The sequence below is a fragment of the Lutra lutra genome, chromosome 5, assembly GCF_902655055.1.
Source record: "Lutra lutra chromosome 5, mLutLut1.2, whole genome shotgun sequence".
In the NCBI taxonomy this organism is placed as follows: domain Eukaryota; kingdom Metazoa; phylum Chordata; class Mammalia; order Carnivora; family Mustelidae; genus Lutra; species Lutra lutra.
In genome coordinates, this window is record NC_062282.1 from 144049345 (window position 1) to 144077107 (window position 27763).

At 42.7% G+C, this 27763-nt stretch overlaps 1 protein-coding gene across 2 annotated transcripts in view; it reads right to left on the bottom strand.

The window, feature by feature from the left end:
* Nucleotides 1-9720: 9720 nt before the first annotated feature.
* Nucleotides 9721-27763, bottom strand: part of HSD17B4 (hydroxysteroid 17-beta dehydrogenase 4) — an 89051-nt gene continuing 71008 nt past the window's right edge. The window contains exons 21-25 of one of the 2 annotated variants that reach the window (XM_047729735.1): nt 25546-25632; nt 23715-23853; nt 16298-16324; nt 14709-14836; nt 9721-10073 (exon numbers count right to left, since the gene is read on the bottom strand). In XM_047729735.1, coding sequence (XP_047585691.1) covers nt 9984-10073; nt 14709-14836; nt 16298-16324; nt 23715-23853; nt 25546-25632 — 471 coding nt within the window. In that variant the 3' untranslated portion in view covers nt 9721-9983. The remainder of the gene's footprint in view (nt 10074-14708; nt 14837-16297; nt 16325-23714; nt 23854-25545; nt 25633-27763) is intronic. The other variant, XM_047729736.1, reaches the window with a different exon arrangement.

Below are 27763 nucleotides of genomic sequence, written 5' to 3' on the forward strand. Positions count from 1 at the left end.
ACCAGAGAAACTTAACCTCCCCTGCTTCATTCAGTGAGAACCCAAATCAACAGATTATCCAGGAGGTGTATTTCATCATCGCATTGAACTTAAGACACCTAGTACCATCCATCGCCCTAAGGAGTTCCCTCCCCTGCCTTCAGAAAGACAGAGCTCTCCATCACTCAAGGTAACCAAATAAAGGTTCCACAACCACACACACCAGGTACTTTAAAAAGGGGATTCAGGCATCCAGTGGGATGGATATTGACAGATGCTATTGATTCTATTGATTCTAAGTTCTCTTAATTTCTTCATTAGGTTACACATGAAGAACACACTCATTATCCCTATCTCTCTGTCACTTTCACGTGCAAAATGTTTCTGTGGGCACACTAATTTCAAAGAACAAGAAATCTTGGTATCATCAGAGCCACAGTGAACATAAAGGACAATGGATTTTTTTTTTCATGCTTGCCAGTTAGTTCATTTTTGACAAGTGGACATAGACAGGACAGTGTTTCTTACCAGAATGCATGGGTTTGGAATTCCAAAATTAGAACAATAGGAGTACTTCACAGTCCCAAGTGGGTGTATTTTTGGTCCAATGGCGTCTTTCCTATTTGAAAGTGTTTGCTTTAATCTTCTCTAATGTACTCTTTCCCCTTTTCTTTCCGTTGTTCACACTGTAAAGTTCTAAAATGAAAGTCCATATGCATCGACTCTGTGATGTTTGTTCTAAAAGCCTGCAAATTTTTAATGGAATCATTATAAAAAATTCTGCTTGTTAAACCCAAGTACCAGTAGAGATGCATTAATATTTTAAGTGGAAAGCTCATCAAGGCAACGTGCCACAAAGACTTAGGAGTTGAGCGAGCTGAGTTTGACTCCCGGCACCAATACATCCTAACTCTGTGACTCTGTGACTTTGGCGAAGTTTCTTCTTTGGGGGAAAAAAAAACACAAGTCACAAGAATAAAATGGAATAACATGTGTGGGCACCAGTGTAAGGGATAAGGCAGCACTTTACAGTGATAGGCACAGAGACTACCTGTGTCCACATCACAGATCCGCCATTTGACAGTGACAGGATGGTGAACAAGTGATTTTAACCCCCAAAACCTGTCTCCTCATCGTTGCAATGAGGGTAATGGTATTATCTGCCTCACAGGCTTGTGATGACTGGCTCGGAGGAGGCCTGGGAAACCCTTGACATGGAGCGCTACAGATGGAACGGAACTTGGACCTGGGTCCCTTTCCTGGCAACCTCTTTGCAAGGGCCCTCGGGTCTTCCTACAGCCGTCTCTCCCTACCTTGGCATCCTAGGTGGCCCAGAAGGAGAAAAGACATGTAAGCTAGACACCGAATCCTCACAGGGAGAGAAGTGTCTTTGTTGAGGCGTAGATATCCACTGAAACCTTGGTCAGCTGTGAAAAGTAACACTGCAATGGCCTGGTGGAGAAATGAGTCAGATGTTTCTGTATGGTAAAGTGGGACAGAGTGGAGCTCCGGGGGAATGGGGGGTAAGCAGGGCCGGTGTGAGAGGAGCCAGCCCATTTGGAACTTTCCAATGGTAGGAGGAGCCAAGGCAGTTCTGAGAACCAGAGTGTCTAGTATAGGCCATGAGGAGCCCGCCAGGCTAAGCTGTAAGGAAAGTCCTCTGTGTCAATCCAGGCGCTTCCATGTTGGCCTGCTACACATAATGACCTTGAGCATGTGTGGTTTGGGGAAAACATCGACAAAAGTGAATACTGCCCCCCATTTAGTTTCAGGGCAGTGACATAAGAAGGGAATGGCTGAGTGAGGGGGAGATGAGAGATGATAAGCCAATGGAATCAGAAAATCCTATCAAAAGGTGATGAGAAAAGCCATCAAGCCCCCCACCCCAAGAATACTTGGGCACATTGGTAGGCACCCCAGATTCTCACTGTAAGCAGGGACTCTGGGTTTAATTATCAAATGAGAGGTGACCAAGAGAGTTGGAAAACTTGGGCCCAACCACCTTGACTGACCAAGACTGCTAACAGCTTGACTGTGCCATTTGCATCACTGGCTTTTAACTGGGTTTTATCTGATTCTTACCCGAGAAAGCGAAATACTTGACTTCAAAGCAAGGCTGGAAAGTTAATACTCAGAATCCTAAAGTCTTGAAGCTAGAAGACCTTCCCACAACCCCTTACCCGCTCAGAAACCAGCCGGAGAACGGTGGGCCCAGTTCTCAGAGCAAGCTCTAGCAGCCCGTGGACTGGAGTCCTCAACCAAGGGCAGCCATTCCCTTCCTTATCATTGGGCTGGTGGTTTCATGTCAGAAATGGTATAAAAAGGAGCCACAGTGTGCGTATAAGATAGCTCAAGAAACCAGGGGGTTAGGACAAGCTGCCCACAGATGTTCTAGAGCAGAAATGTTATTAATCCATTTCAGCAACAGAGGATCTTTCTTTCAACTACACCAATCAACTCTATCAATACATTATTTTTTTTAAAGATTTTTATTTATTTGACAGAGATCACAAGTAGGCAGAGAGGCAGGCAGAGAGAGAGGAGGAAGAGGAGGAGGCAGGCTCCCTGCTGAGCAGAGAGCCCGATGTGAGGCTCGATCCCAGGACCCTGGGATCATGACCTGAGCCGAAGGCAGAGGCTTTAACCACTGAGCCACCCAGGCACCCCTCAATACATTATTATATCAGGCAACCCCGAATGACAAATTAATGCTCTTTTGAGGATAAAACCCATTTTGAGGATGAAACCCATTCTTGGACACAGAAAAGTGGAATTAAGTATGAAAAAAGGCCCATTTGATTATCAGAACTTCTAAAGTTTTCATTTGCTTTTCTGTGTCTTGAACTGATTTTCTGGTGCGTTGAAACAAAGTGAACACAAATTTAGAAAATCCAATGCCTTTACAAAGAATATGAAACTTTTGAGAAATTTTTATCACTGTGGTCTAATTATTGAACATGTGTTTAAATTGTCACTGAATTTATGAAATGAAAATCAACTAAACATTTTAATCAACTTAATTTGGAGATTTTAAACCCATGATTTTTACAAAATGGCTGCGAAATAAAGCCATACTCCCTCAGCAATGCAACATGTTTATAACAGTAATAATTCCACTTTCAAGACATACAAAGACCACCAAGATGAGCTACTGTATAGAACTTGAAATTAATAGACCGTGTCTTATGCCTCTGTTTGTCTTTATAACAGTTAGATCTATAAACCTAATTAAATTCAAGAGAAAATGCGACAGTCAGACATAAGATTTTATCTGGAAGAGACAAATGATAGTTGTTTGGATACTGGAGAAGGGGTGAAAAGGCACTTAAGGGATAGAACTTTGATACATAAAGGAGCTACAGGATATAAGCTAGGGGCACATTTTCAACTGTGCAAGGAAAGACAGAAATAAAAAAAGTCAGAGGGACACCTGGGTGGCTCAGTCAGTTAAGCGATTGCCTTTGGTTCAGGTCCTGATCCCAGGGTCCTGGGATCCAACTCCAGGTCAGGCTCCCTGCTCAGTGGGGAGTCTGCTTCTCCCTCTCTTCCTCTGCCTTTGCCCCACTGCTGTGTGTGCACTCTCTCTGACAAATAAAATCTTCATATTAAAAAAAAAAAAAAGAATTCTCATCACAGTAACAAAAAATTACATACCAAAAAAAAAAAGAAGTTAAGAAATGTCAGAGATAAAGGGGCTTCTCTGGTCCAAGTAATTCTGCAGTGCCCAGTCTTTTCCTGTTTCCACTTTAGAAAATTATCTATACAGCCGAAGTTAGAGTTCAAGTATTGCCAGCATTACAGAAAGAGCACTCCTCGGGGCCCCGGGGCCCTTAGTTAAGGAGTCTAAGACAAATCAGATGATCTGCAGAAAGTAGGGATGGAGGCATTGCTTCAAGCGCATCATAGAATAAAGACGAAGTAGGAGTGGGTGACCTTGTTTCTTCATCTGGTGCTCAGACCTCCCCCAGTAGGACTAGGCACAACTCATTGTCTTGTCAGAGGTTCAAGGCCAACTGCCAGATGGGCTGGGGTTTGTTTTGTTTTTAGGTAGGCTCCATGCCCAACCTAGGGCTTCTGCTTTCCAGTCTGAGACCAAGCGTTGTGTGCTCTACCACTGATCCAGCCAGGTGTCCCCAAATGGGTTTTTTTCATTGTCAACTCCAAAGAGTTAGAAACTGACAGTTTACAAGTGGGTAAATACATATTTTTTAAAATATTTTATTTATTTATTTGACAGACAGAGATCACAAGTACGCAGAGAGGCAGGCAGAGAGAGAGAGGAGGAAGCAGGCTCCCCGCTGAGCAGAGCCCGATGTAGGGCTTGATCCCAGGACCCTGAGATCATAACCTGAGCCGAAGGCAGAGGCTTTAACCCACTGAGCCACCCAGATACCCCAAGATTTTTTTTTTAAATGATTTTATTGTTTTTTAAGTAACCTCTACACCCAGAGTGAGGCTCGAACTTACAACCCCGAGGTCAAGTCGCACGTTCCACCGAGCCAGGCACGTGCCTCAAAATACATATTCCTTAGACAACTCATAGGCAAGTGTTTATTCTTTGACTAAAAGTGCAACTGAAATTAAACCTGAGAAGCCACAGGACGTCTACTAAAGAAGAGGAATTTCTTTAAATGATAATATCTTGAGAAACAGTAACAATAAAATTGTGTGCATTCAATGTAATCAGCTCCTGAATGTCAGCTTCCGTGTTCACATGTGACTTGCCAACGCCCAGTGCACACTAGGAATCCAGTGAATACATCTTGACTGAGGATCCATCATTGGTCTTGAAAATTGTGCTTTGGGAATCCGTATGGTCCTATGTAGCAAAGACCGTATAGCTGACCTTGCTTGCCTATTAAGCTGGTGAGGAGTGAGGGGAAATGGTGTGTCCTCACTCACTTCCACAGGCTCAGAAACATGGAGCACTCTGAACTAGGCAGGAGAAGAAGAAAGGCCTATTCTGACCAGGGATAGTAGGCAAGAAGGTAGGTGTACCAACACCCTAACCTCTCATCTCCCAGTTGGAACTCAAAGATAAAGCCCCCTCTACTCCCACAGTCCATGTGTCCCCTCTCAGGACACAGCTGGAGCTGGTGGCTCCCTTTGGACTGAGGCTTGGTTGCCACTGGGCCCAGCTTCCGGGGATTATTCAAAAAGGCCAAAGACTCGAGTCACTTAAACCCACAGCTCTACTCATTTTCATGACCCTGAGATCATGACTGGGGCTGAAATCAAGAGTTTATCGCTTAACCCACTGAGTCACCAGGTGCCCCTTAAATACTGTTTTCTTAAATGGCACTCGACCTCTATCCCCAGGACCCACTCTACAGGCCAAATCCAACTCCTGGCGTGTTTCTGTATAAGTTTTTACATTTTTCTGCAAAGCTGTTTAAAAAAAAAAATAAAAGATGCTACAGAGACTGTATGTGGCCTGCAACACCTAAAATATTTACTATCTGGTCCTTTTTTTTTTTTTTTTAAAGATTTTATTTATTTATTTGACAGAGATCACAAGTGGGCAGAGAGGCAGGCAGAGAGAGAAGGGGAAGCAGGCTCCCTGCTGAGCAGAGAGCCCGATGTGGATGCTCGATCCCAGGACCCTGGGATCATGACCTGAGCTGAAGGCAGAGGCTTAATCCACTGAGCCACCCAGGCGCCCTCTCTGGTCCTTTAAAGACCATGTTTACTGAGCCCCTATTTCATGCATCATTATCCTTGACTGGTTGACCTGTAACGTCAAGACAGCAAGGAAAACAGAGGGGCTCAACCTTCCTTCAAATGACACTCAGGTGACATGGTACTTTTTAGTCTGTTTTTCTGCTTCAATTTTACATCCTCTTCCCTGTTACCTCCAAAAGCTTCTCCCCAGCCAATGCTGCCCCCCACAGCTCTTTCTACTTGTGTATTTTGTTATTCTCGCCAGCTATCAAATGAGTTAAGTAGCCAAGCTCCACAAAGGACAGGTTCTGGACGAGGCTCTACGCAGCTATTCTATGGGTAAATTTTGAACTTTCGTGCCTCAACATTTTACCCCTTAGGTATCTTTTTTTCATTTTTTAAGCTCTGTGAACCCTGATACCTCAATGTCACTTACCAGGCAACTTCAAGCCAACATTCTGCCTATATGTCTAATGTAAATCTAATTCCACTTTTACTCTGGTGCCCATTTGTGGGTTATTAAAACGGCTTTTTGTACTTTTTCTTTTTTTCCTCTTCCGTCTTAAATGGCTTAGTCCACACTGACCTAAAATGCTCTGCTCTTCAGAAAATCACTCTAACTTTCAGGTTTTGACGTCTCTCGACGTCAGAATTTCTCAGTGGAGCTGGGTTACTATTTAATTTTGCTGCTCTATGTGTTGCCTGAAAGGGTAGACTTCTTGTTGGGGTGCTATTACTAAATACGTTATCCCTCAAATCTATTTCTGTCCAATGTAAAGATCTGCTTTCTCAGGTTGTTTGCTTTAAAATAACTAAGCCAGGTTCTATGAGAAGTTGGGAGACTGTTCTCGCTGTGTCCAGGAAAAGCTTCACGCAGGCACACATGTGGGAGGCTTCAGGATAGAGAAGAGTTTACCAGGTGATAAGGTTAAAAAAGCAAGTTGGGGGAGAGGAGAGCTAAGGAGCCTTCACGGTGGTGGTCCCCTGTATTCTCGGTGTCCTTGGATATCACACCTGATTAGCTCTCGGGCCATGTCATTTGGATGCTAACAGGACATCCCTGTTTGGTTTGCTTGCAAGGTTTACCCCTGGCTGGCATCTGGGAACTCAGATTTTGGGAAGATCCCCCCCCCCCCATTCCCTCCCTGAGGAGAGCAGCTCCGTTCCCAAACTGCACCAGTGGGGTTTATGCTAAATACCTGCTTTCCTTCATGAGTCTGGACTTCTGGTGCGTGCTCTGACAAGAGAAGCCTGGCCTGTATAACCAGCCTCTCAGTTAAAACCTTGGACGCTGAGTCTTGGTTGGTGTTTTACACGTTATGTATGACGCTGGGGGAATTAGGCATGTCCTGTGTGACTCTGGGAAAAGAAGTCTTGAGAGCTTGGACTGATTTCCTCTGGACCTTGCTCCATGTGACCGTCTCCTTTTTCTGGTTTTGCTTGGTATCATTTTGATAGGATATATCACGGCCACGAATATGACTGTATCCTGAGTCTCGTGAGTCCTCCCAGCAAATCATCAAAACCAGGAGAGTCTGAGGAAGCCCCAACACACTATGCTCAGTTACACTCTTGGGCCCTGATACACACAGGCCAATCAGCATATCCAGCATCTCTAGAGTGACGATGATTCAAGGGCAGCTAGTCCGGCTAGATGAGGCCTTCACCGGGACTTTTGTGAGAACTCAGTGCTCTTTATCCTGCTGGTAGACTGGGAATGGGGCTTCTGAGGCTGCACCTGTTGGTTGCCTTCTTGTGACCAAACAGGAAAGAGCTGGAGTTGCCGGGCAGGGCACCACATGGGAGCCTGCAGATAAAGCAGCCAGAGAATGGCAAGGAACCGGACCAGGATCCAAGTGAATGGCTTGATGAAACCCCTTCAAAAACAAATCTACCCTTCTAGAGGTTTCTTCAGTTATGTGGGAAGGCTGTGTTACACCAGTCTGAACTGGTTTTATTATTGGCCACTGCAACAAAAATCCCAGCTGATGGACCACAGAACCATGCCAGAGCCTGGACGGGAAGGTGACAAGTAGGAACTCTCGCGGGTTCCTAAGCTGGGAGGTGCGTGTACTAGGAAGACTCCAATGGGTGGCACGGTGGGACCAGCTGGAAAGCCACTAAAATGAGCTATCCACCACGAGGGCACACTTGGGTAATGGCGGCTAGAAAACCCTGGAATATTCAGGAAGTGGAAGTGAAGGAGGGGACACAGGGTGGGGGGACAGTGAGGACAAGAAAAGTCAAAGGTGATTGGTTTCTTAGTTGGCCTCAAGACACATTCAGGAATGGAGGGGAGGACCATGGTACCTTGGGCACGTGTGTGCAGTAACCAGGGGACAAGAGTCCAGTCACAATCTGGAGCTGTGGGTGGGACTGGGGGATTATGGAGGGATCGGGGCTAAAATACAGACTCAGAGCAACCAGCACTCAGGCGATGGCTGAAGACAGGACAGTGGATGAAACCAACCGGGAAGAGAATATCTAGCAAAAAGGGAGGAGGGCTGAAACTTCGACTGATAATCCTGAAAAGTTAGGGAGACAGAGGAAATTATAAAGGGGACAAGGAGAAGACAGGGAGATTAATCCACAGGTTCACTAATAAGTTAACACCTTTCTCACTGGAGGATAAAAGGGAAGAAAAGAACGAAAGAGGACGGTACAATCGACAGTATTGAAATTATAAAAACGATTAAGGAGCACGAGGATTAAGAAGCTGCTAAGTCTGGATACCAGTAGCTCTCTGACCTTTAAGACTGATGGAGATGGGTTAGTAAGATAATTAGAACATCTTTCTTAGAATCTTTTAAGCATCTAGGGTATATAGTCAACACTTTCATTAGTGGGGGGCATTTGATTAATTTTAATATGCGATTTCTATTTGGAAGGACACAAAGCTCTTGCAAGCTCAATAGGAACAACTTCTATTTTAAACAACCGGTTTGCTACTATAAAGTCTGCTACTTTATAAACAAATTCAATTGGTAGAACAATAAATCACTTTACATTACAGGTAATTTTATAACAGCATTCAGAGATCACGAAGGTAAGGCATGACTGCCAAGTATGTACCTTTTCTTCTACACCATCTACATATCCAGCTCATCCACTAGGTCGACCATAATCTATTAAGGCGCTCCTCTGTGCTCCACCGCTGTGTAAATATTCCATTTCCACCATTTCTGAAAGTGTTTCCTTTCAGAATCCCTGAGCTGTCTATCCCCCCGTCTTGCTCCCTGAAGCGAAATGCCAGGCCACGCTCCCAGAAGTCTTCTTCCGACCAAAGACAGTCCGCCCAGCAGCTCAGGAAATCAATAGCTCAGCCCAGGTCAGGGCTCCCCCGCAGGGAGAGTCACCAGTGACAAGTTCGCTCAGGGAAATGCTGAAGGGCCATGCCCAAAGGACCAGCTGAGGCCTTGTGGTAAATGCACCCACCACAGCCAAATGTCTCCCTGTGCTTCCTTTGTTTACCACTACCCCCCAGGCGTCAGTCTCAAGAACACCTCCAAATACAGCTCCTGCCCACAGATCTCCATCTTGAAGTCTGTCTCCCAGGGAACTGAGCCCGGAACAGCCACCCCCAACACACGTGTCCCCCTCAGCTGTGCTCTATGAGCGGCATTCACACCTTCCCTGACTTCAGCACCCCACCTGCTGGTCACCTCTGCAGCCAACCAGTCAAAAGGGCATTTCGTCAGCACACATCACCTGAGCCACAGTGTGGGGAGAACATTAGCATGACAGGACCTGTCAGTCACAGCTTTATGATCGCCAATTACCGATTAAGCAAGAAAACCCTGTTTGGTATTTACAGGCATTGTGTGAAAATAAAGGATTTCCAGCAAAACAGAGTGGAGTAGAAAGAAAACTATTTGGGAACATAAAGACCCTTCTCCTGCTTTGACGCAGGACACTGTTAGACTATGAAAAACAAGTGAGTATGTGTGATAATTCATGCTAAAACTGGGGTATCGGTAAGTTAGAGATCAGAAAATAACAAAACAAAGTGTAAAAGACTTCAAAGTGGCCTTTCCTCATCTAATTTTCCTTTCCACTTATAAATGCTATTATGATTCTAAGACCTGGGCGAAAGTTTTTTTATTATGAAGATAGAGCTCTGAGAACAGAAAGGTATTATGTGCTGGCTTACAGTTTCTTGTAAAAAGAACAATAATGTGAAAAATTAGTAAAAAATTAAAATCTCCAAACTTATCTAAAACCTGAAAATGGTAAGCAGCTTTCCCTGTATCTTAGTTTTGATCACTTTTGCTTAATCACGTTTGCATATCTGGGCAAAGAGAGTATGTAATTTTTCTAGTCTTAGTCACACTGCGGTGTGTCCTTCAGAGCTTGGCGTAGTCTTTAAGAATCGTTTGAAGCTTCTGGCTCAGCATGATGTTCCCTCTGGCCTTCAGTCTGCCACTGAAGAATGCCTGGAAAGGAGAGAGGAAAAACAGAGCGCCAGACTTAACCACGTTACATTTCCTTTCTTTTTTAAAAAAGATCATTGGTCACACTGACTACAACTGAGATAACAACTCTGGAAAACAAAGGCAACTTTTATCCAGCAACAACACTTGAATGATTATGGGAGCACCCATATTCTAGATATGTAAGGGGGGGAAAGCATCTTTTGGAAAATCACAGAATAACCTGAACCGACAGACTTGTGAGTTTCTGCTTCAACCCACCCTTGGTGGCCAGTGTATGTTCTTAAATGTGATTTTGAGACTGTATGAATAAAAGTCTTTGCTGTGTTCCTAAGGCTAAAAATATTTATGACACCATGAGACAGAGAGCCGAGTACGGACAGAAGAAGGTTGCCTCACAAAGTCGGGCATCGACCCTGTGCTGGCGCCTCCGAAGGGCTGGGTGAAGAGCCAGGCTCTGCTGCTTCCAAGCGAGGGGAGCAGGGGGCAAACCCCTTCACTTCCCGCGCTCCAGCCTCCTCACCTCCAAGAGGCATGACGAGAGGACCTAAGTAAGGCAGGCCTGCCGCTGCACTGAGGGCATTAGTGTGGCAAGCGCCGAGCTTGGCCTGCCCCAGGCAGCAGGAGCTGCATTAAACTTGCGGTTGTCACCACACCAGGCCTTGAATGGCCTGATGCCACTGGCTCTAGGAGCACCTCTGGATCCCACCCGACGCAGACTCAGGCAAGGTGCTGAAGATCCCCCTCAGTGTCAACTTCCCTCTCGACAGAAACACAACCCACACCAACCCAAAAGAAAAAACCATCACAGTTTACATAGCCGAGAAAACGGTACATGGAACATGAAGTGAAAAAGAAACCCACAGATTTTTAGCCACAACTACTACTAACCGCTGCAAAGCAGCCCTACAAACACGATGTCACTCGGGAAGCACAGCCATGAGCCCACAGTGGGCACACTGAACATCTATTTACTGCCAGCGGACAGCAGGGCCATCTTCAGGTCCCAGAGCTTCCCCAACCGAGCAGGAAGGGGGGGCCAGGCTGCGCACACTCGACACTGCCTCCCGCTTAGCAACCAGCGGCAACTTAATCTTAGAAGCAAATCCTCATCAATCGGAGGAGAAGCAAAAGCCTTTTAAACTTCTGAGCTCGGCAAAAATCAACGAGAACTCATTCAGTCGGGATCAAGTGCTCCGTGTTTGAACGGGAGACTGCAATTTCAAAACTAAGACTGCTTTCGCTGCACAGTTATGGACACTACTCTCACAACCCTGCAGGGGGCCAGTATGGACGCCTGCCTGCTCGCTTCCAGCTCCCAGAGGGACGTGCGACCTTGGATAAGACCACCTCACTCCTTGAACTAAGTCCACCGAAACCGGCATGCGACGGTTGTCACAGAGTGCCAAGGCTATGTACACAGATCTGTATACCTATTTCCTCAGGACAGATTCCTAACAAGAAACTGCTGAATCATGACCTTTTTTTTTTCCTTAAAGATTTTATTTACTTATTTGACAGAGAGAGAAAGCACAAGCAGGGGGAATGGCAGGCAGAGGGAGAGGAAGAAGCAGGCTCCCCGCTGAGCAGGGAACCCAACACAGGGCTCGATCCCAGGACCCTGGGATCACGACCTCAGCTGAAGGCAGATGCTTACCCCACTGAGCCACCCTGGCGCCTCCGAATCATGACATTTCTTAAGTAAGCTTCCTAACCATGCTTCTCTATCACCAGCTTCCAAACCACACCGTGGCTCTGCAGCAAACTCACAGGCACAGGAAGGAATGCTTAAAATTTTCGAGGCAAATATGGTGACAGCGGTCACACACAACTTTTGTTTGGACCCAACTACTTAACCAACTGGACCACTGGGTTTTTCTTTTGGCCTAGGTGTGCCAGGCAAAAAATATGGAGACCGTAAGTTGCCATGAAGGAAGAAAGTCGGAACCTCTTCCACAGTGCTTTCCAGAAAGACTCTTCCAAATGTATATTCCCTCAAACTACACGTGAATGCTCTTACACAAACTTTAACATAATCTTTGAAAATATGAGGCAAGATGACATCCTTTAATTTGCATTTTGTGGATACTGGGAAAAATTAGTAGTTTTTCTAAGGCAAGTGAGTCATTTCTACTTCTTCACTAATACTGGTTCATATCTTTTGCCCCCTTTTTTGTATTTAGTGCTTTCCAGAATTTTGCAAAGGTTATCAATACCACTAGACCATGATTCATCGTTCCCTTTATTAGTTCTCCCAGGCTTATGGGAATATCTTATGGAGTCTGACATGCTGAAGTTTCCAATTTCTACATGGCCTAGATTGTTGCTGTTGAGCTTCTGTTCCTTATTTTTACCCTTGCCTTAATCTACTCCAGTATTACTGAGTGTCCACAGTATACTAGGTAATATCCTAGGCAGGAAATAGCTATTGCCCTCTGTTCCCATGAAGCTAACACTATAGTAGGGGAGTCAAAAAATAAAATGTAAACAAGTAATTAAGACCTGCTATCAATGCTATGAAAGAGAAAACAAGATGCTCTCAAAGACTATAATAAAAAGGAACTACTTTGGATGAACTAAAGCCAGCTATGGAAAAAGCTGGGGGACAAATTCCAGAAAAGGCAAAGGCACCGACACCAAAGGAGTAAAAGCTGACAAGAAACCGCAAGCAACAGGAATGAAAACAGCATTCTAAGAGGGGAGACAAGCAGTACTGGCTGAGGCCAGAAACACCGGCAAGAATTTCTATCACGTCCTGCTCGGCCCCCACTGTTCACGGGGCCTCCTCGCTGTTCCAGTGCTCCGGTAAGCCCGGATCCTCCTGCCTCCACATGCGGTCTCCTTGGCCTCATGGCTCATCCCTCACAGTGGTCAGCGTTCTCTCAGGCCTCTGAGGACAAGCCCGTCTGAAACCCTTCCTCTAGCCCGTCACACTCTGACCCAGGGCTGGCAAGCCGCTGCCCATGGGCCAAACTGGTCTGTTGCCTGTTTCTGTGAACGCAGCTGTGCAAGCACACAGCCCCACTCCTCTATCTCCCAATTATCTGCGGCTGCTTTGACTCTACAATGGCCAGACTGCGCACATGCAACAGAGACCATCAGGCCACACAGCTGAGAATGTTTACTACGCGACCCTTCATGGAAAAAGGGTGCCAACCAGGGCTTTAACCCATTGCTCTGCCCAATTCTTCTTCATGCCTGCAATCAGATTTCCTTCCCACTCCCCTCTAGAACTAAGCTCAGACAGTAGGGGCACCGTCTTGTTCTGCCATGCCAAGCACCCGAATCAGATTAAGTGCTGAATGCTTTTCTGAGAAGGAATCAACTAAGGCCACGAGTCACCAAGCACTGTACTGAGCTCTTCATATATATTATCAGACTAAATTATAACTGGCCTTTGGGATCATTAAAATTATTGTATTAACTTTACCAATGAGGAAATCGAGATTGAGAGAGGAAGTGACAGAACTTAGATCCAAACTCAGAACCACCTGATGTCAAAGATGCTACTCTATTACTTGACAGTTCTCTTTAAATTAGTCCTTTTCTCCAGGAAAACTATACTTTCTCATGTATTCAGTGGCTCTGTTCCCTGTAAATGTTGCACAGCTGTCTTCAAACAAGCTTTCCTTGTTAGGGAAGTCACTGGTATTCCATAGTTTGGGTTGGGATTATAAATAACTTCTTTTTCAGTGATACCTTCTAGTTGGGTTTGCTGCTGTGTGAAAGCGATTTTTTATTAATTATGGAGCACTGGCTCAAAGTCCTTCATTCTAAGAATCAGTAGTTGATTCTCTCAGGATTTCTAGCTACATAATGAGAATTTGATCAAAGTAACATTCTAATTATTACATCAGTTTCTTTAATTTTGTGTGTTTATGGACTGGCCAAACACTTCAGAACAATATTCACTAAAAATGGTCAGAGGGTGCTCCTGTCTTCATCATTATTTTTCACAGAAAAGCCTCTAAGTGTCTGCACTTAAGTAGGACACTGGCTCTTACTGGTCTATCCTTCTATTTCCAGTTTTCAGTGATGATTGTTAAGACAAGTTTTTGTTTTTTTTTTTTTTAATTTTTTTATTTTTTCAGCATAACAATATTCATTATTTTTGCACCACACCCAGTGCTCCATGCAATCCGTGCCCTCTACAATACCCACCACCTGGTGCCCCCAACCTCCCACCCCCCACCCCTTCAAAATTCTCAGATCATTTTTCAGAGTCCATAGTCTCTCATGGTTCACCTCCCCTTCCAATTTCCCTCAACTCCCTTCTCCTCTCCATCTCCCCTTAAGACAAGTTCTTAATCTTCTACATCAGGAATGAATTTCAAATTTTAGGAAATATCTACTAATAATATGGTTTTTCACCTTTAAACTAATGACAGAATATATTTAAAGGTGTAGGTGTGAGTTTTATATGGTCTTACTCCATGCTGAAGAAGAAACTCCGTTTTAAAGGGCATTATGTGGAACTCTACTAATACATATCATCTGTCAACCCCAATATTGAGACCCCCTGAGTCTCCTTCATAGCAACAAGGAACTTGTCTTCTAGGTCAGCATCTGGGAGCCAGCTAAAAACTGCAATGGTCCAACAGGATGCAACGATGACAACTGGGCATGTTGGGACATTACCTTCTGGGGGTCCAGCTTGCCCAGGACGACTTCCATGAAATCTTCATCGGAAAGGGTGAAGGTTGCGTCAGCTGAGCCTTTGGCCGGGCCTTGGTACACTTTTCCAGAACCGCCTTTGAGGTCAATAGCTGTCAAAAGTAAGAAGAGAGCAACGTCTATTTTTTTCTGCACAACATGAGAGTAAAATAAACCAACCAAAATGTGAACATTTTTACAGTTTCCAAGTTCATGTGGTGCTTTCTACATTATACATTATATGTCATTTAGAAAAATTTAGAAAATCCTTTATTTTTCAAGATGGCCTTTTTATAAAGAAGTTGTTCAAAACAGTCAAATCAAGGGCACCTGGCTGGCTCAGTTGGAAGAGCGTTTGACTCTTGATCTCAGGGTAGTGAATTCAAGCCCCATGTTGAATGCAGAAATTACTTAAAAATAAAATCCTTAAAAAATAGACCAATAGTTTCACCTCAGTGAAGAAGTTTATACAACAGAGACATTTTAAATGTTAATTAACGTAGAATAACATAAGGAAGTTAAGTGGTTAAGGCCTTTAGATTCAAATATAGACACTCTAGTCAACAAAGGAAGAAAGCTCAATTTCGTTTTATTTAATTAATTTATTTTGAGAGAGAGCATGCAAGCAGGGGGCGGGGCTGAAGGAAAGTGGGTGAGGAAGAGAGAAAACTCAACGCTCCACAAGGTTCAATCTCACCACCCTGAGATCATGACTTAGCCGAAATCAAGAGTCAGACACTCAACTGACTGAGCTGACCACCCAGGCACCCCAGAAAACTGAATTTTAAAACAGGTGCATATTGGCTGGGTTGAAGGAAGGGAACACACACACTCTAGTCACCTCTCAAATACCTGCCTTCATCAAACGTTCTGTCATGGATAGCAAGACACTCAAAACGGATTCATAAGAATGTTCTAACAGTTTGTTGCACTTAACGATTTATAAAATATTTATTGCCCTCACCCTCATTGTTGCAAACAAACATTAAAATTAGTTTCTTTTCCCTTAATTGTTTCTGACAGAAGTGTTCAGTGTCCCAGAAACAGGCTGAGTAACTGCGAAAGCGATGGACAATCACTTTCAAGGTTCTCTCTTAGAGAGCTAGATGCCCAAGCTATATGTTAGGAAGTTCTGTCTCCCATGTGATGGACACCAGTCATCCAGTCCTCTGGTATCAGTCTCCGGAAGGCGCTTTCTCTTGCTACAGCGAAGGAGCTATCATCGCATCGCTGCCCCTGAGAGTGTGGAGAGAACTCCCAGGTGAGGGTCACAGAGAAGCGGCACAGTTGTGAGGAAACCCCACAGTGCTTAACTACATGCTGCTTAACTGAGACTTGCTCCAGAGAGAAAATTAAATCACGCCAACTCTCTGAGAGAAGAGGATTTTGCCAACTAAGGTAAAACAGTAGTAACCTGACGGTAATGGTTACATGAGGAAGGAGAAGGGGAACTTTTTGCTGTGTACGCTTCATTCACTCACTTCACTGCTGAGTTTCTACCCGGGGTGTCCGACCATACGCCAGGTACTGAGTCAGGTGCGCGGAGCAAAGGCTCTGTTCTTATTGGCACTTACCTGGTACACACGTGTTTTCACATAATGCTTGTAGAGTTGAAAAGGAAGAGAGAAAAAGAAAGGGAGGGAGTCAGGAAGGCTGGAGAAGGAAAGGGAAGGAAGGAAGAAAAGCCTGTAAACTCTAAAAAGCAAACCTCTGGCGTTTAACAGACAACCTTCATGATTTTAATTCTTCACAAGTAAGTCTGAAGTCCACAAGACCTGCTCAGGCATGAAGGGGGACCGCACACATCTTAATGCTCATGTGGGCGAGTGACTCTCTGAGCAGACGGATGGGGGCTCGTCGCCGTCCACCTGCCCTCTGGCTCCCCCTGCTTCTACGTGCGGCTTCCCAGCCCTGACTCTTGCAAAGCAGTAAAACTCTTCTGTGGAAAGCTGGTAACGAGGGCTGATGACAGAAACAGGGCTAGGAAAGGGAAAGTTCTTATCAAGGACACAGGCAATCGGGGAAGAGGAGTGGAAATGCCAATCCCACAGTAGCTCAGGTCATGGTCTACAACATGGCACGTGTGGGAGCCTCAACACCCACCACCACCTTGACTTTACAGCCAATGGGAAGGTCATGGCTGATCTTACTGAAATGAAGAAACAGAGAGCATGTATTTTCTCCTACTGGTAAAAATGATTTTAAAAGCTTTATGAATGACAGTAGCTCTGTATTTATATAATCATTCAGGCTCTGAAAGAGTCCATTAAAATTTCAGTTGTACTTTACAGCATTTAATGGAGGAGAGGTGTCAGATGAGAACAGGGCATCTGGAAATTTAGGGATCTTGGACACTCTTGGGATATATGTACCTTAGAAACCACAAAGGGATACCACAGCAGAAAGCAGTTACTTTTATTGATGCCTCCTTCATTTAAGATGACAAATTCTTTGATGGAACAAGAATGTTTTGTGTTTGTAACCCCTATACTTCCTTGAATAGAGAATACTTAGAAACTATTTGTTAATGGATGATTAGGAAAGCACAAAGAAGAAGCACTTCTCTTAAGAAAAAAAACAGTAACAACAACAAAAGGAAAACTTAAGTCAAATACAGATATATCTTTTAAATCACACCATGAAGGACATGACACTTTGGTGCCGTTTCTGACAAAAACTCAAGCTCAATCTAATAATCATGAGGAAATATCTAATACAAACTGTGCAGCATTCTATAAAATATTTGAGCTCTACTCTTCATAGGTCCCCCTACCCCCATAAAAAGGCAGACTGAGGAACTCATCCAGATTAACAAGCTAACAAGACCTAATAATGAAATGCATTATCTGATCCCAAACTGGGTCCCAGGTAGTTCTTTCTTTTTCTTTCTCCATTTCTATTATTATTTTTATTATTATTACTATTAATATTCTTTGACTGTAAAGCACATTAATGGGACAACTGGTGAAATAGTAAGGTCTGTTGATTAAATAATACTGTATCAGTGTTACTTTCCTGATATTGATAATGGTTTTATGCAGTCAGGGGGTAAGCTGTGACAGGGGAAGCAGTCACTTCCGCAGCTAAGGGAATGGAGCCGAAGCAGATGCCACTTCAACACACATGTCCCCATTCCTGACTGGATACCATATTTCTTTCAAAGGTCATCTTTCAAGTCTTTTCTGCAAACACATGAGACTCTTTTGGATCCCAATGCAAAACGTGGAACCAGCATCCTTAAGATTTGATTTCTATCACAGCTGAAACACACTAAAAGGTGAATTGGTTTGATGGCTAGAAGGGCCATGAGCACTAATCCAGGAGCTAAAAATAGGTTCTAATGACCAACAAGTCCTCCAGGATGAATGTATTCTGCTCCTAAAAGAATGCCAGTTGCTAAATCTCCCACATTCCGGCCAATCTCCAAGATCCAAAACAAATGACCTCTAACATTTAAAGAACATCTTCATCCAATATTGTCACATAATGCATAATGGATGCCTGGGTCTGGTCCAAACATGTAGACTTGGCTCTACACCATTAATTTCAGTATGTATTTTTTAAACCCAAATAACTTCATTACTCAACTAGCAACAGTCAAGCAATACTGAATTGTATGTCTACACCTTGCCAATTCCAATTGTGTTCCTATAATGGAAAAGACTACAAATACATGAAAAGAAACTCAGTTTCCATGAGGGGAAAAAACCACCAAATCGTTCAATGCCAACCAGCTTAAACCTATCATCTTAAGGAAAATGAAACATATTTTTACTCAGCAGCACTGTGTCATTACTACATGAAAATCAATCTGTCTCCATCAAAAGTTACTGTTCTTACAGCTACTTTACAGCCCTTGGATACAATTGAACAACAAACAGATTCTTACTTGGACTAAAGTTACAAGAAATTGCATATTTACGATCCGCGGGCCACATTCTAAGATGCTCACTTTATTTAGAGACAAATGGAAATGCTGGAGCCATGAGCTGAGAACAGATACTAGTGCAGGATCAATAGGGATTTCCCTCCATTTTCTTCCTGCAGACCACAGAGCACAGCAGCAAAGCTAACACCCTGAGTTCCAACCACCATTTCCTTGAGCCTGGTTTCCAAGTCTCTCCCACATTCCAGGCCCACCGTTCCTACCGCCTAGTCCAGATCTCAGTCAGCTACGGGTAAGCACGAGCACCGGGCTTATCCCCTGCTCCCTGAACCCATCTCCTCGCCCATGTTTCACACATCTGGCAATGGAGTCAACAACCCCCGCCCCAAAGGCTCTTCCTTCCGTTTCATCAGCAATGCAACAAACCTTGTTTCTTCAACCTCTATATTCAAACTTTCCTGCACACGCTTCCTCTAAGAGTTATTCCCGCAGACAAAAAAAAAAAGAAAAAGCCTATCTTTTCATATCTGTAATCTGCAACCTAACAAAGAACTTAGCACATAGTAAATATAAACGCTCAATTATTACTCGAATGATCCAATCCTCCCGTTCTATGAAAGCCGACAGCACCTTTTCCATGTCTCTTATCTATTCTGTTCAGAATTATTTATACATATGAATAGGTTTGGATTCCTTATTTGGATTCCTTCAGGCCAGATGTGTTTTAGAATTCAGAATTTTTCAGATTTCAGGAAGGAAAGATGGTGCATAAAACGTGTTTTACATAGTAAGGAAAAGCTCCGATGATGCAACACTCTATAAACAAATACAGGATTTCTGTACTCAACTCCTTCCGGGGGTGAGAGATAAGACAGTTGTTTACACAACTGAAGTTCCAGCCAGGCTTTGCCATCAGTGAGTTGGGAAAAAAAAAAAACAAAAAAAAAAAAAACCCACCTTTCCATGTTTAGACTTTTTGGTTTCTGGAGTTGCTGAAGGAAGCAGATGTATTTAAATTTTCAGGAGCAGGCTACATAAAGCCTCTGATTCTTTACCTTTTTTATGCCTTCTCGTCATCTTTCATTTCCTCTGAATTTTAACTGTTGCTCAGAACAGAATGGGATCCAGACAGTTTATCAGAACAACTTTTCGCTGGCTTTAGAAATTAATAGTAATAAATATTTACAAGCTACACTGTATACTTATAAAAGGTTTTAGTGGTATCACACTGTTCCTGAATGTTTCACTCATATTAAATAGACAATATCCACACAACACATTAATGTTTTAAAAGAGGGAAAGGCACTAATTTCAGCCCTTTTTTAAAAAAAAAAAAAAAAGGTGGCATATGATCCCATCTAAGGTGACACATTCTACATGGCTTTTAGCACTTATTCAAAATACATGGAAAGAGGTTACTGTGTTGTAGACTATACTAGAAGAAAGCAATAAAAAAATTAATCTGCAGCTCTTTCTCAGACTGAAACCCAAGGTCAAATGGGAGAAGACGTATTATTATAAATGATCATAACACAGTAAGATAACCGTGACAAGCAACAAACTGTTCAAAGGAAATTCAGGGATTTATTTCTCTAGCTGATGTCCATCTGCACCTTTGCAACCTAATCAAAAAATCCCTAGGAAAGTAAAAACCCAAAGGATAACCTTTATTCTTTTTCTTTTTTTAAAGATTTTATCTATTTATTCCACAGAGAGAGAGCACAATCAGGGGGAGAGGCAAAGGGAGAAGCTGAGCAAGCAGCCCAACACCCTACTGGATCCCAGGACCCTGAGATCATGACCCAAGCAGAAAGCAGATGGTTAACCAGCTGAGACACCCAGGCGCCCAGGATAACCTTTATTCAAAAGGGTAAAATACCTGAAAGTCATAGCATCTTTGAAAAAGGTGTTCAAACATACCAAGGCTTTGAATTACATTTTAGAGTAATAAAAAAAAGACATAACAAGATCATTTGTCCTTGATATTATTATATTGTTACATATTATAATAATATTATTTTATAATTATGTAGTAATTATATATTATACATCATATAATACTATAATTTTAATAATGAAATAAGGAAATTATGCTTCTATCTTAATTTCTATCTATATAAAGAAGCACTATGTGTGGACCATAATGTTTTATACTTGGTAAACAAAACACTGTCTCCAGAGGTAGAATAAGAAGGTGCAGTAACCACTCCAAGATATGGCTCCCTCCCCCTAAGTTCCTCACCAAGATGCTGCTTCTGGCTTCTTCTTAGGCAGACCCAGGGCCTGCACCTCTCTGCTGTGTGCTCATAGCCTGCGAGAAAGGAAAGGACAGGCTCTCCAGCCTGTCTCCAGTCATCTCAGCCCAATGAGGCAGAGGCCACACTGGCCTTCACCCTCCTGCTCCTGGGTGACCAGGCATGACAGGCCTCGGGGGGAGGGGCAAACCTCAAAGGCACAGCTATGACTCCTCCTCCGCAGCCCAAACCAACCCTGACCCAGCATGGACACCACAACTCACCTAATTCTCCCTAGACCAACACTAATTTGGTTGTAAAAGACACTCCTTGGGGCACCTGGATGGTGCAGTCGGTTAAGCGCAGAGCTCTTGGCTTTGGCTCAGGTCATGATCTCAGGATCATTGGACCTCGCCCCATGTGGGGCTCCATGCTCAGCAGGGAGTCTGCTTGGGACTCTCTGTCACCCTCTGCCCCTCCCTGCCATTCTAAAATAAATTAATTAATTTAAAAAAAAAAAAAAAAGACTCTCCTTACTCTCCCCACCCTCAAACCACATGCTGCTCCAGAGATTTGGCGGTGGTGGTGTGTGGATGGCATGGTGGCGGACAGAAGGGAAAACGGGCAGTCCAAGATCTGTGGTTAAAACGCATCTCCTAGGCCACTAAGCCAAAAGTCCTTGGTTCTGAGATTTGCACAGTCACCTGTGCAACTTCAGGGCCACCCGAGACCAGCCAAAGTGAGCTGAGGAGCTTCAGCCTAGTCTCTGCAACCAGTTCTGGCCCGGCAAGACATGAACCAGGCTGAGACAACTAAGAGCAATTTAAAATACAAAATATTTACGGCCTCCTGGGTGGCTCAGTCGGTTGAGCACCTGACTCTTGATTTCAGCTCAGGTCATGATCTCAGGGTTCTGGGATCAAGCCCCACTTCTAGCTCCTCACCTGGCAAGAAATCTGGTTGAGGATTTCTCTCTCTTCCCCCTTCCCCAGCTTGCACACGTACGCTTTCTCTCTCTCTCAAATAAACAAATAAATCCATAAAATGCCAAATATTTGGTACTGAAGTGTTGAACAAAATATTTTTAAAACTGTTCATGAAAAAAAATGCTATCTAGTCCCTAAATCAAAGCACTCAATCATCAATTTCATGTCATTAAGAAACAAGATGTAAAAATAATGAATACTGTTATGCTGAAAAAATAAAAAATTATTAAAAAAAAAAAAAAAAAAGAAAGAAACAAGATGTAAAGATGCCAACACAGAGTTGTTCTCTAAGATGCCATAAGACCAGAGGCCTGGACAGCTGCTACTGCTGCCATCAGTGACACAAAGCCTGGGAGAAAACAACAGCCCAAAGTGAAAACAGTTATAACACCAGTGAGAACCAAGTAACTGACAGGCAGATGACCAAAGGGAACAGTGAACCCTTTCAGAGAAAGCTTTCAGACCCCATGTGACCATAAGCTTCAATAACCAAGGCGGTACAGAAGAGATGTAAGCCAAGCCAAAGCCACCAGACATATCAATAATAAGTAGTTATTAACAGAATATTGATGTTCCCATTTCTCCAGTGGAAATGTGAGGAAAAACCCTTCTAAGTTAACTGAAGGTCACTTGTAAAGGGAAGCACATTTTCTAACACTGCCTCCAATGAAAGTGTCACCAAGATAAGGGGGAAAATCTGAGTTAGCTACCAACACTAAACTGGAGATCACTCTCTTTGCCATGAGGGAATCACACGTACGCTGTGTCAATCCCTACAGGGCCCTGGTTGCCACCTGTGATAGACACACAGTTCCAGCACCTTCTGACTCTTAGAGATGTCATTCCTCTCCTCAACCAAGAACTTCAAAAAGCCTGTGCTTTATATTTGTCCCTCAACATCTACATTCATCCCTAGGGAAAAAGTTGACTTCCATCATGGAAAGATAGAAAGAAAAAAAGAAGCAGAAAGAAAGGCACATGATAACACTTGCACATAGCATTAATCTATGAAATTCCTGAGAAAAAAATTAGACGCTTTGAAATTGGGGGATTAAATACCTATTAATGTTTCTGCCTTACCACCCCCGCCATTTTTTGAGTTAACTTCCTAGAAGCATAGTGTCTCCAGAAGAACAAACATCAGAATGTGAGCAGTGGGTAGTGGAATTAGATCATTATTTTCTTCTTCATACCTTTAACTATCCAATTTCAGGTCATCAACACACAGTGCTTAATAGAAACCACAATTGTCAATTAGAAAAAAGGTGGTTAACATTGATGCAGAATCAGTTTAACAAAACCTCAAAATGTTTTTCTAGGAATATGTAACAAACAGAAGACTATTTCAAAAAGTTTCAGTCAATTGAGAGATTGTATTTTAATTTTCTGCTCTAAGTAAGCATTTATAGTGATCATTAGTTGTAGTGGGGAGTAAAACACATGGATTTCCAAGGCACTTGAAAAGGCAGTCTTAAGTAGCAATCTGAAAATTAAGGTGATAATCAAAATTATTAATGTTTTGGGATAAAGAAAACAATTTTGAGAGCATCAAAGTACAATGACTTAAAACTATGTCATCTGACCTGATGAATTTGCTTTCTGTAAAAGGGACGTTTAAAAATTAAAGACGCACAGAGCTACCACGAACGTTTCTAAGTACGAATTTCAGGTATTATAATGAAATCTTTAAAAGAAGTATTTTCATTTTAATGGATTCTTTTACATCCCCGAAATACACCGTCTTCTGAGTGCCCTGAAACCTGGTGTTTCACATGAAGGCAGGATTGACCCACCTTCAAAGAGACAGGCTTTGATAAGAAGGATACCTTCTCTCTGTTTCCTAAGAGCAACCTCAGAACAGTGTAAAGTCAGGGACAGGACTTACTCCACTTGGCTGCCGTGTGTCCACCTTTAGTGATATGCCACTCAAATACGGCATTGACCTTCTTCGCCACCTCATGCCCGATATCCTTAAGGCGGCGACCTATTTCCTCAAAGACCAGAGTACTCTGGAGCTCCTTGCCCTAGCAAAAAGAAAAAATTTATGCACTTCGAGCATCACTGTGTCATGTGGGTACTATGCCATGCATTGTGTATGACTCAAGGGGAAAAAATGATTACAAAATATGTATGTGCAATAAAGTGATTTTTTAAAAATCTGCATTAAAATAAGGCAAACTCATTTTTTTCACACCAGGCTCCTTTCACTCTTCCCTTATGTTTATTGATGTCATCCACGACCTCAGTCTTAGTGAGAGGATTTTACTTTCATCAGCATTCAGAAATAATATTTGAAAAGTACCCTAGGAGCTAGACAACCTGTGTCCTAACTAACTTGAGAAGGAAGATACTAAACAAATCAATCAACCTCTGTGATCTCATTTCTTTCTTTGTAAAATGGGATTAAGTTAAGGGCAGCCTGCAACTCCTTGTAGCTCTAACACTTCTGAAGTTTTTGATCTTAGATTCTTCTTCTTTTTTTTTTTTTTTTTAAAGATTTTATTTATTTATTTGTCATAGAGAGAGAAGCGAGAGTGAGCACAGGCAGACAGAGTGGCAGGCAGAGGCAGAGGGAGAAGCAGGCTCGCTGCCAAGCAAGGAGCCCGATGTGGGACTCGATTCCAGGACGCTGGGATCATGACCTGAGCCGAAGGCAGCTGCTTAACCAACTGAGCCACCCGGGCGTCCCTTGATCTTAGATTCTTCTTAAAAGGGATCTTAATATTCAGGCTTTAGGTGATGATGTAGCTTACAACAGAAAATTAAAGATCATGGGTCTGAGAACCTCAATATTACAAGGCTACTATTCTGAAGATCAAGAATATAAACATTTGTATTAAAAGCCTCTATTAAGAAAGGATAACAGAAATGTTTTAATAAATAATACAAGCTATTGCTTTTATATTTGCATACACAGATTTACACAAATCTTTAAATCAAGCAAAGGTACAGGGATATTTAACTTTTGCCTCTATTTTTCTCCAGAATATTGTTAGTTTAAGATTTCTCATTAAACGACCGGGACGCCTGCGTGGCTCAGTTGGTCAAGCATCTGCCTTCAGCTCAGATCATGCTCCCGGGGTCCTGGGATAGAGTCCCACTTTGGGATCCTTGCTCAGTGGGGAGCTTGCTTCTCCCTCTGCCCCTAACCCTGCTTGTGCACACTCTTTCTCTCTCTGACAAATAAATAAAATCTTTAAAAATTAAAAAAAAAAAAGATTTCTCATTAAACGACTGATTCAGTTACTCTAAAACTAGAAAAATCAATTATTTTCTCTTGAGAGGCACCTCAGTATCTTCCTTAAAAAAAAAGTTAAAGAAATTCCTAAACTGTCAAATATTCCTTTTACTTGAAGCAGTTTTGGATTAACGTCCTTCAAGAATTAAAAATCTTTCAAAGCTCTTACTTGTCTAAAGCAGCCTAAACATTCTAAAAGTAATCTTAGAGACCTGGATGGCTCAGTTGTTAAGCATCTGCCTTTGGCTCGGGCCATGCTCCCAGGGTCCTGAGATCCAGCCCTGCAGCCGGCTCCCTACTCAGAAGGAAGCCTGCTTCTCCCTCTCCCACTCCCCCTTGCTTGTGTTCCCTCTCTCACTGTTTCTCCCTCTGTGTCAAATAAATAAAATCTTTAAAAATAAATAAAATAAAATAAAAGTAATCTTAACTGAAATTCATCAATCAGGAAATGACTTGGCTACCAGTTTCTATAACCCACCTCAGAGGGTGTCTTCACTGAAGTATCAGATTTTGGCAAGAGATCCACATACGCATTTGAAATGACGATGTCTCCGGTTTCTTGGACCTTAAAAGAGATGTAAGAGGGAAAAAAACCAATTCACTCTGATGATTCCAACGAAAACATAGTATCATTGCAAAATTGTATACAGTCATTTAAAAGAAAACAGCAATTTTTCATCATCATCATAAGAAAATAAGAATCCAAATTAAATCATGTTTATAAATTAAATGTCAAGATGAACAAACACAAAGGTTTGCTGTTTTAATACAACTGTTATTAACCCTAACTGTCGAATCCACTGGCACCCTTTTAAAAAATACCTATGACCAGGTCCCATCTCCCAAATTCTAATTTAAATGGCCTGGGGCAGATCCTTGGCATTGGTATTTGGGGAAATTACTTTTTAAACCTAAGTGTGTCTCATGGGGAGCTAGGGCAAGGAGTGTTGAATTCTAATAAGTAGTACAATGCATGGCATAGTACCCACATGACACAGTGATGCTGGAAGTGCATTTGTTCTATTCAGAGAGAATAAAATCTGCTGGAACAGACCACAGTGATCCTTTTTAAGCAATAACTCTAGCTCTTATTTCAAATAGGAAGGGTACACAGCATAAACTAAATGCTTAAATAGACTTTCATCAAAACACTCATGAAAGGAACTCAAATTCGAATCCCTAATCCTTCATCTAAAATTATTCCAATGGCTCCTCTTTCATAAAATTATGGTGTTGCTACCAATGGGCAGGACTGGGTCTAAAAATTAAGGAACCATTTATAAAAACGGATTTTTAACAACTGAGATCATTCTCCCTTGACCACTTGCCATCGTACTTCAGAAGAAAGATCTTTCAAACAATTTGTTCATTTTATCTCTAATTATATACAGTGCAAAGCATGGAAAGAGCCAATTTATGAACAAAATACACTTTAGTAAATTACTTTCCTGTAACCAAGCCAAGCATGTCATTTTGGAACATTAGTTTAAAATGTTTCTTAAAATACAACATGAAGGAAGGAGGGAAGGAAGGAAAGAAGAAGGATTCCCATATAAAATAGGAAAGAATACCTCTGGGGAAATCGGAAGGGGAGGTGAACAATGAGAGACTAGGGACTCTGAAAAACAATCTGAAGGGTTTGAAGAGGTGGGGGGGGTGGGAGGTTGGGGGAACGAGGTGGGGGGGGTGGGAGGTTGGGGGAACGAGGTGGTGGGTATTAGAGAGGGCACGGACTGCATGGAGCACTGGGTGTGGTACAAAAACAATGAATACTGTTATGCTGGAAAAAAAAAAAAAGAATACCTCTGATCACTGGGAGGGAAAGGTGAATACAGAGAAATGATAGGAAGATATGCTTAGAATTTATCAAAATGGCAAGAAGGAATTCTATTTAGATATTAAATTCTTTCTCAGCCCTTTAAGTCTGTATCCATGGAGATTATTTCTATGCTGTTCATTACTGCAACTTAGGAAAATAAAAACCTGTAATGTGGTCATGGACCTTACCGCTTATAGATTTCATTACCTTACTCAAAAAATAAAACTTACTCAAAATAATTAGAAAATAGGAAGGCTCCAGAAGAGGTGGCACAAACATTAACCACAAGAGGATTTCAGAAAAAGTCCATTTGTGAGTCTGTGGGGGTAGGAAAAGGGGAGTGAGCCATAAGGGGCTGCCTCTGAGGGCAAGGGAGAGCTTGAAAGGAAGCCGAGAAGACAGGAGGCCCCGGGCAATGAAGGGTATACACAAATTAAGCAGGAACGGGGACACTGCAAGCCGCAGGAAATCATGAGGAGTAAGGCAGCCACAGAGAGCTGAGTTCTGCAAAGTTATTTCTTGACAAAAGAAACTGCGATACAGTAAGAAGAGCAAGGGCTCTGAGACTGGGGCTTCAAGCCAGGAAGACCTGGGTGTGTCTCCCAGTTTGACCACTTTCTGTGTGATCGTGAGCAAGTATTTAGATTTTCTTTTAGTGAATGGAGAGTTCTTGGGCATATTAGAAATAATGGTATAGCCTGCTCAGAGTATTAAATAGCTACTATTATTATTCATGGCGGTGTCTATACTGCTCAACACACATCATCTGATTTTTAACAAGTACAGAATGATGGGCCAAAAAAGTACCAGTCTGGTCAACCATGTTAACAACAATTATCTTTAAAAAGCTTACCAAAAAAGGGGTGATTGCCTGTCC